Below are 12,229 nucleotides of genomic sequence, written 5' to 3' on the forward strand. Positions count from 1 at the left end.
CCTTGAATCAAGGGGTCAAACAACTAAAAATCAAGTCAAGAATCTTGGTGTGATTCTGGAGACAGACCTTAGTTTCAGTAGTCATGTCAAAGCAGTAACTAAATCAGCATACTATCATCTCAAAAACATTGCAAGAATTAGATGTTTTGTTTCCAGTCAAGACTTGGAGAAACTTGTTCATGCCTTTATCACCAGCAGGGTAGACTATTGTAATGGTCTCCTCGCCAGCCTTCCCAAGAAGACCATTAGACAGCTGCAGCTCATCCAGAACGCTGCTGCCAGAATTCTGACTAGAACCAGAAAATCTGAGCATATCACACCAGTCCTCAGGTCCTTACACTGGCTTCCAGTTATATTTAGGATTGATTTTAAAGTACTTTTACTCGTTTATAAATCACTCAATGGCCTAGGACCTAAATACATTGCCGATATGCTCACTGAATATAAACCTAACAGACCACTCAGATCATTAGGATAGAGTCCGTTAGAAATACCAAGGGTTCACTCAAATCAAGGGGAGTCCGCTTTTAGCTATTATGCCGCCCGCAGCTGAAACCAGCTTCCAGAAGAGATCAGATGTGCTAAAACATTAGCCACATTTAAATCCAGACTCAAAACTCATCTGTTTAGCTGTGCATTTATTGAATGAGCACTGTGCTATGTCCGAACTGATTTTAAATCAATTTTTAAATCATTTTAAAAGTTTTTAAATTCCTTGTTTTATTGTTGTGATTATTGTTTTTATGATTATTTTACTTCCTTTTATGTAAAGCACTTTGAATTACCATTGTGGATGAAATGTGCTATATAAATAAACTTGCCGTGCCTAATTGCTTGTGGTGATTGGTTTAATTTAAGTATTTAACGTAAGCCAGTACAGATATATTTAATAAGGTGTTTATAAAAATTGCCCTCAAAAAGTTAAAAAAAATGTCCCTGTAAATAAATTCCAAATATTGCTTCTTAATGGAAGAGTTCATTTTTGACTGTGCACTGCACACTAAAGCTGAAACAACATGTTTTCTTTTTTTCTAAACATCATTAAAAATGCTAAACATGTTCAATACCAAATCCTATGTGTTACTGTAGAGTGATGAGCCCCTGGCTCCAGCCGCAGGATCAGCGGTGAGTTCTGGTGGTGCCAAGCCCGAGGCATCCCGTGGAAATGGTCTTTTACCTGGAGGAGGAGGTCTGATGGAGGAGATGAGCGCCCTGCTGGCCAGGAGGTGAACTGTGTGCTTTATCTGTCTCTAATGCCAGAATGGTTGCTGTGATAGAAGCAGGGCCTAGCTGTAATTTACTAATAAAAAGTTCTGTTTTTGAGATTATCAGAATGTTGTATCATATCCAGTAATGTAATGAAATTTAAGAATGTACCATTGTTTTGATACAGGAGAAGAATTGCTGAGAAGGGATCATCACCAGAGCCTGAGCAGAAAGCTGTGAGTTAATAGTGTTTCTTTCAGCTGTATGCAGTCTCTGATTAAATCTGTACATATAGACTACTCTTAATGTAACTTATTGATATGATCATACCCTTTATGTGACTGATTTTCAGATTGATTATCTTTTTATTTTTCTATCAGGATGACATTGAGGCTACCATAACTCCAAAAGTGTCAGCCTGTAGCACACCAGGTAAGTGGGGAGTGCTAAAAACAAATGATAAAATGCAGCTAACCACATAATAATGCTCCATAAGTATCATTAGGTTAGTCAAATGAATGGGGTAACATTTAAAAACGGAGGTGAAAATGTTTCCCATACCTTTTTTTGTTGTTCACTTATGTGGCTAACACTAATGCAGCATTTGGCAACCCCTTTTCCTGTTCAATCAGTGTAATCTCAATAAATTAGCATGTTGTTGAGCCTGTGGAGTTCATGAAATCTTTATTTCTATGAAATAAATTCCACTTATGATTTTAATTTTTTAAACATTTCATTTTGTTGTTCAGTGTACAGTCTGGGCCTCAAAGCAATACCATAGCTTTTATGTGAAATAAGACTGCAAATATAATCAAATGTAACATTCATTGCTTTTTTTTTCCACAGATATGCCCAGAAAGCCTTGGGAGAGGACAAACACCATGAATGGTAGCAAATCACCAGTCATTGGAAGGTAATAATTTGCATGGATCAGTGTGTGCATTATACCTCCACCACTTCATAATGCCTTTTGAAGAAAATGTCCAGCTTTTGGGATCTAAATCTTCAGCAGGTCCCGTTTTTCTCAAAGCTAATTTGAATTATTGTTGCTTCGACTGCTTTGCATCACATGCTTGCGGCCGGGTGCCCCTCACAGTCGCATGTCAGAATGCAGGCAGTCGGGTCCCGTGCTTGACATCACTAAAGCACAGTGCTGTTGCTTCTCATCAGATCAGTGTGTACCAGAGCCGTTCAGCATTTTTTGAAGGATTTGCTTATTCTTTTTTGCTTAGTATATGCCATTATTTCGGGCATTTGCATATACAGTTATACAAATGGTTGAAGCATTTTTCAGTAGGGCTACACTGAAATAGAAATATTTCTCCTTTCACCGGAGTTGGAATCAGTGCGTTTAGAAGATTACTATAGTTCAGATCCACGCTGGTGACCTGACCTGGTTAGTCTCTTTACTCTCACAGACGGGATGCACCATGGAGAAATCAGATGGGTACTGACAAGTACTATGATTCCTTAAACAGGTATAAGAGACTAGTTTGAGAACTCTTTCTAGACTTTGTTTGCTGAGAGTGCTCTCTAAATAGGATGAGGGTTGCTGCAGTGATTGTCTACGGTTATTCTTTTTTTTTAATACACAAATATTCCGCTGTTGCCAACAATATAATCACCATGAAATGGCATGAATAAAATGCTTTATGCTTTTCAAAATTGTTGCTGCTTTTATAATAAAGATTAATATAATACATATAATATATATTTAATATTTGGGTGTTTCTTCAACTTTGAAAACTTTGATTCTATGGCACCGCATCTGAGGGACAGTGGTAATTTGTGTAATTTTGACTTTTTTTTTTTCCCAAAAAGTATTACTTTTATTCAACAAGGATGCCTTTAAAATGATTAAGTGACAGTAAAGTTTTTTCATTGTTAGTTTCCACAAAAATATTAAACAGAACAATTGTTTTCAACATTGATAATAATAAGAATGTGTTTGAATGATTTCTGAAGTTCTATGTGACACTGAAGACTGGTGTAATTGCTGGCGAAAATTCAGCTATAAATTCCATGTTAAATTATATTTAAAAAGAAAAAGTCTTTTTACTGTATTTTTGATCAAATAAATGCAGCTTTGATGAGCATAGGATTTAAAAAAATAAAAAAAAACTTTTGAATGTTAATGTTAAAAATATGTAAATGATAAAAATGTTTTATAATTATTTCACTTGTATAGATTAACATAGTTCTTAGTGTAATAATACATGATGGATTTTCATGATTAAAAAGTGAAAGTCTGCGATGAGAGTAAAACAATAAAATATATACATATAAGGCATTTGAAAAGTAATAAACAAAGCAATAATAAATAAAAAAATGTCAAAGTCATTTTAAATATGATCTTCGTGTGAAAAAGAGAAGGAAATCTGTTTATTTGAATAAAAGTCAATCACCCCATTACATAAAGTGCCCATAGTTACAGAGAAACACATTGGAATATTTCTTCTTATTGAGAAATGGAATGAAGGATTGAATGATTATTAGAGCGTCCTGATAAATTCCGCAGTGCTAGATGTCGTCAGAGATCATGCAGTATCAGAAAGCTGGAGCTTTTGTCCACTCTTGCCAATTTGCCACCTGGCTCCAAAGATAACCCACTTCCCCCCTCCCCTACAAATGTGCATTTAATGTAGTTTATCCTGCCAAGAAAGGAAGTTATCCTCTCACTCTGAATGCAGAAAGCTTTGATACAAAGACTTGTATCTCACGCATAACTTTTGCTTTGTAATGTGTTTCTCTCTGTAATCTGTGTCATAATGTTCTTATCCGCTTGACTTCTACTTCCTTTCTGCACAAGGCAACCCACTGTTCGGCATTAATTTCTTTCCCGATGGGATAGATAAAGCGTCATTTCCCTCGCTTTCCATGTTCCACCCTATGGTGATTATTGTGTTGGCAATAGTTTCCGGTCTGATTCGGCTACAGACAAGCATGAGAGTGATACGGCTGCTGCATTGTGTGTTTTGAAGTGTGGATGGTGTCTCAAGCTGTGTTTTTTGGTTTGCTGTGCTTTGAAATGGTTTCTATTTAAGGCTGACTTTACAAATGTGTTGGTTTTGATGAATTTGCAGCTCCTCACAAGGAAATACAATTCCCATGGTGCTCATTTTCATGTCACCCAGTTATGCATATATATATCTGGATGTGTGTGGATTTCCTTTGCGGTACAGCGGTTTCAAATACCTGGAATCTGAAATACCTTGCATTTTCCTCACACGTCTTGAATTTATCCCATGTCAATGCTGTGTTTATTCTTTGAATCACCAATTGTGATTGAACCGTGTTGATTTGAAATGACTGTTAAAGTGTGTCACTAAACTTCTGCCTTGCATCTTGACTGCACAGTGACTAAAGTTGCTTTGCTTCACACCATTTCTTTTCTCCTTAGACCAAGGTCTACACCAACTCCTACCGGATCCATAAGTGCCAATGGGGTGCCAACAGAAGCTCTTGACTACGACAGATTGAAACAGGTACTTCTCAAAATTTGAGAAGAACTGAAACTCATTTAACCTTTTAGCCCTTAAGGGTTTGATAGAGGGGCTGTACACTTCCTCAATATGTTAGCAAAGTCTTGCCAAAGCTAGTGGTACAAGTTCTCGTTTTTTTTCCTCATTTGAAAAAACGTGTTTGGTATTACAGCACTTCCTAAAAAACAAGGGAGAAATACTGGTTGACTGCACAGTTAGGCTTTTGTGGGTGTGTACAATTATAGTCCTCTCTACAAAGGCAATACCTCCCTTCTGTATGAATGAGCATGTTAGATATGAAAGGCATATGAGGGAGTCTTACTTATCAGAGGACACAGTTACTGTTAGTCGCTCAGCTCTGTCTGCTTCACTCTAGCTTTGCCCAGAGAATGTTTTAGTGAAGAATTACTTATAGCAGCTCTAATTAAAGTGCCTGAGTATTGATGTTATAACATACACCTACTCATCCAGTCCTCTTGTCATTTAAACGGCCAAAGCCAAGTGCATTTGATATAACAGCTTATATTAAAAACTCATAGCATAGTTTTTTTTTTTACTTGTCACAGTATCATGGTAGCTAATTTCTCTTCTCTAGTGTATATATTATCATCTAATATGCAATATTACTGTTACTGACAAGAAAACAGTTCAGTGACATGCACTTATAAGTTGCTTGACTACTTTTGATTTGTGGAGTATTATAAATAATATTCTAATCTAATTACAAATGTATTGCTTTGCTTTTTAGGACATTCTAGAGGAGATGAGGAAGGAACTATCGAAGCTGAAAGAAGAACTTATTGATGGTAACATATTATTGCGTTGTATTACCACTATATATGATGCACATTTAGCTTTTTAATACATTAGAAATATGAAAATACTTGACACTAACAGTCAAGAGTTTGGATACATTTGACTGAATTTGTTTCTTATGATCTTAAAAACTTTTTTTAATCCAAAGGCTTATGGTTAAACTATTGATTTAATATTATTATTTATTAATTAATAATATTATTTTATAATGAATAATAATATTTGAAAAATAACTTGACCCTATATAATAAAATAAATAACCCTAATTTCCTATTTTCCGCCCTATGGTGATTATGTTGGCAATGTTCTTTATTTATTCATTCATTCATTCATTCATTAAAATAAAAATGTCTTTACAAAATTTTAATAAACGTAAAAATAAAAGAGCTGGAATGGATGGTGAAGGAAAAGTAGCCTACAAGGTGTAGCTAATAATAATAATAATGTATAATAATAATTATTATTATTATTTAAAAACTGTACTATTATTTTATACTGTACATGTTTTCAATTATTTATTTTTTTTTATACAAAAAAATAAATCTTTGCAAACTTTTAATTACAAAAAAATGAGTAGGAATGGGTAATAACAAGTGACAAGTGTCCAGCATATAAAGGATGGCTTTTTTCGATTTATTTATTCGTTTTTGGTCACTACATGATTCCCTTTTTGTGTTCTTTTATGGGTTTAATGACTTTACTATGATTCTAACATATTTTAAATAGTAATAATGGATGAGTAGGCGTCTAAACCTTTGACTGTTAGTGTAAATAGAACTAAACTAGCAATCTGACCTGGACGGTTTCTAATTCCTTTGTCGTTTTTGTATTTTCAGCAATCAGGGAGGAGTTGGGCAAGTCAAACTCTGCATAGGAGAATGAGATGCACCTGTATTTTTAACCACAATCTGTCACTTCAGAGGTCAGCTTCAGTTTAAGACACTTTCTCAAAAGCAATGAAAATGGAAAATTACAGTTTTAACCAGTGGTGATCACAATAACCATGATAATTCGGAGGATCTGTTGAGTATGATGCCGGGACAGACATAAGTTTTGAGCGTGGGGGCACGGGAGGCGTAACAGCGAGAGGATAACCAGATGCCTCAAAGCGACGCCATACACCAAAAACCCCATCTTGAAGGGGGTCAGGACACAGTCTTAAGGAAGTGACTGTCAGTATGCAATGGATGACTCTTACCGTGGAAAGAAAATGATGAAAAAAGACAAACTATTACTGAATTACATACTGTATTAACCATCGAAGAGTGAAATTGTAAATCAAGCAGATGACATTCATTCTACGGCACATCGTTTAGCAAAGGGCAGGCTCTGTTTATGAATTTAAAAGGTGGTGGTGGTGGTGGTGGTGGTGAAGTAACGTTAACGAAGTTGGCCTTGTATAGAGCAAAACCTTGAATCTGGCCAACCAAATGAGTATGGTCTCTTGCTGCAGGGCTCTAAAGCTTGTCTTCCTACTATTTTAACCAGAATATGTACATTAAAATGATGACAAAATAAACATTATACCTGCAAGTCATTCAGTCAACATGTACGCCATGACCACATCAGGTAGCTTACTTGCTCTTTTGGTCGGTTTTCATCATTATTCTTCTCTTTTCGAACGTGAATGCTCGACAGGCTGTCTCTAATGAGCCACTGTTATCTGTATACCTTCGTCTTGTGTGTTCGCTAAGTGTTGGGAAAGATCACGAAGGACAATGCCTTTCTACGGTACATCATTGTAGCTCTCTACCAAAATCCTCTCAGCCAATCGAAGTTAAGGTTGACGTCAACGTCAGCTCAGACCATATCTGTAGATAGTGCTAACCAGAAATACTATGAACTTTTTATTCACCGTAGGCTCTTTTCGTATTTCTTTCGATTTCAGTGCTTGTCTTCTTATGATTGGTAAGGGAAAAATGGTTGCCACGAAAAATACTTTAGTTTTCAGTTCATAAGCAATAAGTGTAGCATTGTTGCATTTTTGGACTCTCTCTCCATTTTTTTTTCTTTAATCGTCCACTCTGCCCTCAAACTGTGGATGAATGACGTTCTCCATACGTATGAATGCAGTAGTTATCCATTTCCCCCCCCGCCATGCTCACTTGTCAATCCTTTGTCATTTCTTTTCACTTCAAAAGCATCACTCGAAATAATCTCTCAAGGAATCAGAAAGTTTGTATAGAGTGTTTACAGCATTGATTGCACTTTAAAAACCCGTAGAAATTCAAATGATTCTATTGCTGGCAAGCAGAGGGAGGAACGAATTCAGAGCGGGGGCCAGTGTTTTTAAAACAATATTCTTTATTTGATGAAGTTCCGTGGATAAGCTTTAGAGATTTTTAGGATATTAAGATCGACTCAAGGTAAGAAAATCTTAACTAATTCACTTTGCATGTTTTTTTGTTTTTGTATGGGAATGTGTATGTTGTGACTGCGTAGCTAACGGTACAGAACTAGATCAGCGCTCAGTCCGCCCTCAGCTCTGCTTTTATGAAGTAACTAAACATAATGTATTGCTATTAACGGTCACTAGCTCTATCTGCATGTAATATAATATTTTAAACTCTTTATTTATGTAAACAGTACCACTGTTTGTCGTTGTTTTGGTATTTGACTTAATAACCCGATTTCCAGCCGGCTCGTTGCACAGGAAACTTGGGCACGGCGCGCATTTATTGTCCTCTAACACGGCTCGACTGTTTTTCCTCACGACTTCTTCTTTCGTTTTTTATTTTTTGGGTAGTTAAAATTATAATTGATATCGGACCTTTCAGTTTCATTATTCTGTATGTCCTCGAAAGTGCAAGTGACTCCTTCCACTCTTGCGCAAAATAGTCACGTTTAATGGTAACTTAATTTGACTCTGTGTTTTGGCAGTACGTTTGTGTTTAATACAGTATTCGTTCATTATAACCGTTGATTTTTGTTGTGTGTGTGTGTGTGTGTCCGTTGTTTATTAACACTGATTTAATGCTGCTGTTTATGAGCCTCTCTCGCATGCGGACTGACAATGGTTTGAATACATGACGTTTTCCCTCCATTCCTGTCATTCTTTTGCTGTGTTAAAGGAGCAGCATGTGAGTGGGTGCTTTTGCATTACATGAAAGAACAATGAGACACAAGAACTATTTAATTTATCATATTTCTAATAAATAATCCAGAATTTATATTCAGTCCGCCATAGCTAATGTATTCTATTCGTTGGTTTGATAATGTAAAATGTAAAAATCATAAATGTGGTAATTGTTGGAAATACTGTTGATTTAAAAAGTAAAGTCAGATTTTCTGTCTTAAGTTTTACTGTGAATCGATGTTGGTAGTGATAGTAAAGTGCGCGTGTCGTCGTGTGTCCCCTCATTTGCATAACAAAAGCAGCAGGCTGCGCCCACTGACATTCACTCCGTTTAAATCTTTTGCTCTGTAGTTTCACTTCAACTCTCTGGAAGTGCATGGGATTTCTGCAGTGCTGGACTTCATCTCAGTGTTGGGTGTGTGTCTGTGATCTGGTTCAGGAATGTCTGGAATGTGTTTCATTGGATTAGATGGTTTTAGGGTAGATGGCTTATGTTTTTATGATCAGTACTTTACATATGGTTTCAATATGATTTTTTAGGTGTTTCCTGTAATGGAGAGTGTCTGCTTATAAAGTGCTTCTAGATGTGTGAGCAGAACTTTTAGCTTGTTTCTGGCCTTGCCTAAGTGCCAAAATCATATAATGTTTTGGTGGTGGTGTTTGGTCTTTACAACAGAATTTCTTTGTAAGCATTCTTTAAACATCTTTTTTTTTTTTTAAATCAGTATCAAGCGTTACTGTCTTTCAGTTTTGAAGTGGTAGTTTGTTAAAAATTGAAATGTAGACACTAGCTTTATTTATTTATTTTTAGATTTTATGTTGGAATGTCTAATAAGTGATATCCAGAAGCATTTTTATTATTTAGACACTATAACCCAGTAATTGTTAGACTGCAACAATTAAAAAACGTATTCTGCATTTTAAATATATTATTATTAGTGGTCAATTTATTATATATTATTATATTATTTAAGCATTCTATTTATGGAAAAACTTACAGTCTAAATGGTTGCAAGCATATTTTATATTTATAAATATGTATTATTATTTATTTAGTGTCTTTGTTTTTGGGTTATTCAGCTTAAATTCTATTGTATTTGTTATTTTGAGAATGAATGTCTGTAAAAAGCTAAGTAATTATGCAAAAAAAAAAAAGTATTTTAATTATTTTATTTATTATTTTTACATTTAAACGCATAGTAGTGTAATGGTATTTTAGGGCAATATTCTGTAAAGATGCACCAGATGGTGCCAATTATGTGTAGATCCAAAAATGAGAACCAGTTAAGTAGAGAAGTGTGAATTTATAAACAAAAATACTTGTATTGGACTTTCTGTAGTGATTTTTATTTATATTTTTGGTCTGCATATGGATAATAAAAGTCATCTCATTGGCCAGAAGTTGTTGATACCCGTGTGATAGTAGAATCCCTCTCATAAAGGCCATTGAGAGCTCAACAATAGTGCTGGTGCAGAGAGTACAGTGTGGGTGCGTAATTCAGACCCATCAGCACTTCTGAGACGGCAGCTGACATCATCACTTCATTGTCATCAGGCCATGGACAGCTACTCTGGTGTTTCCCATTGAACGTGTTTGAAATATCACAGAGAATCTTTAAGTCTGTAAAGATAGATTACTGGTTTGTTTTGAAGGGACATGCAAATGCTCATGTGCATTAAGTTTATAAAGGTGAACTGTGTGTAAAAATACTTCGATCCCAGCGTAATATGCAGAGACAACTGTAAGCTATTCATATGTTAATTGTCCCAAAAAGTATAAACACGGGCCCTACCAAAACACTTTTTGAGCATCTCAGGATCCCATTATGAGTTTTGTAGTTTGTCTTTGTAGTGGAAGACCTACTTTTGGTTTTTGTAAAACCTGTCTGAGTGCTTGAACCAGTTGTAAAGTCAGTTTGGTGATGCTTTTGGCACAGAGATTACACCCTTGACTTCATCTTTAAAGGCTGCATGCTGGGATACTATCATTAACGGAGTTGCTGTTGATGTATTTTGTTTCTAGTATGTCCTAATTTTCAGACTGTTACGTTTGTTTAGTAGTTAGTTAAACAGGAAAGGCAATTATCTTGTGTTAATTGTTTTGTAGGTAAACAATGCCGACTGCAAGGTTTCAGATTGGAGATACTGTAATGGGCCGTTGGCCTGGCAGTAACCTTTATTATGAGGTCAAGGTGCTGAGTTATGACAACAAGACTCGGCTCTACACTGTCATCTACAAAGATGGTACTGAACTGGAGCTGAAGGAATCTGACATCACGGTATGAATGAATTTGAGAATCATTCAAAGAGCATCTTGTGCCTCACTGGAAGCAAGAGCTTCTGACCGTCTGTACAAATGAGTTTGCATGATCAGTGACACAAATTTACTTATTTGATTGATTAGTGATGTCATAGTATTCCTTCAAATGTTTTAAAATCCTAAAGCTTAATTTCTAGGTTTTAAATCCAGTTATATAGATTTTTAATTAACTGACATTATGGTACAATAAGGAAACGCTAGATGAAGTTGCGGTGTGGATGTTGTTTTCTTCATTGCAGAGTCTGACAATATTTAAGCAGGGCGTTTCACGCTCTCGGTCCAGATCCCGCTCTCGTTCACCGGGACGCCCTCGTCGCAGTCGTTCCCGTTCTCCAGCTAGGACGTCCCGCCAATCTTCCTCTCGCACCACAGATGTTCGCAAGGAAAAACTCAAAGAAGCATTGGAGGTCCGACTCACCCCTGTGGTAAAGAGACTTGTTTGCTAGGACAAAACAAACACAAACTCTTTATTTCTGTCTTTCTTTCTCTTTCTCTCACCCCCCCTTCACGCTCTGTCTGATATTTAGCATGTTCAGGATGTCAAGTACATTAAAAACTTTAATATATAGTATCAAAAAAACATTAGTCCTTTCATATTAAGATTTAACAAGAATTTTGGTAAGATTTTTAGAACATTTTAAAAGTCTCATGCTCACCAAGGCTTTATTTATATGATTAGAAATACAGTAAAAACTGTAAAATTCTGAAGTATTGTTACAATTTAAAGCAACTTTTAAATTAAACTATTTTTCTGTTTTAATATATTTTGAAATAAATTTTATTCCGGTTGATTACAAGTAAGGGAGTTTAATCTAATTTAAAGCAGTTAACTCAAGCATTTTAATGCTGTTAACTCATTTGTCTCTCCTCATGGGTTCACTTTATGTGTCCTTGACTGCCATCTGTTTCAGCCGGTGACACACGAGAACAATAGCAACAGCAAACATGAGAAGAAAGAGGAAAATAATACAGCTAATACAGCTTCCACAATCACTGAGGTATGAATACATCATGGATTCCCATTTCATTAATGTCTTAATCACTAGCTAGCAACAATAGAACCTCCTTAAAGGGTTAGTTCATCGCAAAATGAAAATTATGCTGCGTTTCACTCACCCCCGAAGCATCCTAGGTCATAATTTTCATTTTGCGGTGAACTAACCCTTTAATGTTTCGTGTCAGATGTTAGAAACTGCTGTAGTTAAAGGGATAGTTCACCCAAAAATGAAAATTTGATGTTTATCTGCTTACCCCACTGGGCATCCAAGATGTAGGTGACTTTGTTTCTTCAGTAGAACACATTTGATGATTTTTAAGTCCAACCGTTGG

At 35.8% G+C, this 12,229-nt stretch overlaps 1 protein-coding gene and 1 pseudogene across 1 annotated transcript in view; both read left to right on the forward strand.

The window, feature by feature from the left end:
* The window catches only part of LOC107698345 (protein enabled homolog), a 63,502-nt pseudogene extending 56,488 nt beyond the window's left edge, over positions 1–7,014 (forward strand).
* Positions 7,015–7,761: 747 nt separating this feature from the next.
* The window catches only part of LOC107698344 (lamin-B receptor-like), a 12,111-nt gene continuing 7,643 nt past the window's right edge, over positions 7,762–12,229 (forward strand). Inside the window, exons 1-4 of the mRNA XM_016499300.1 lie at positions 7,762–7,870; positions 10,688–10,859; positions 11,140–11,325; positions 11,812–11,898. Of these exons, the coding sequence (XP_016354786.1) occupies positions 10,695–10,859; positions 11,140–11,325; positions 11,812–11,898 (438 nt within the window). The 5' untranslated portion in view covers positions 7,762–7,870; positions 10,688–10,694. The remainder of the gene's footprint in view (positions 7,871–10,687; positions 10,860–11,139; positions 11,326–11,811; positions 11,899–12,229) is intronic.

This window comes from Sinocyclocheilus anshuiensis, unplaced genomic scaffold (genome assembly GCF_001515605.1).
Source record: "Sinocyclocheilus anshuiensis isolate Anshui unplaced genomic scaffold, SAMN03320099.WGS_v1.1 scaffold1746, whole genome shotgun sequence".
NCBI lineage: Eukaryota > Metazoa > Chordata > Actinopteri > Cypriniformes > Cyprinidae > Sinocyclocheilus > Sinocyclocheilus anshuiensis.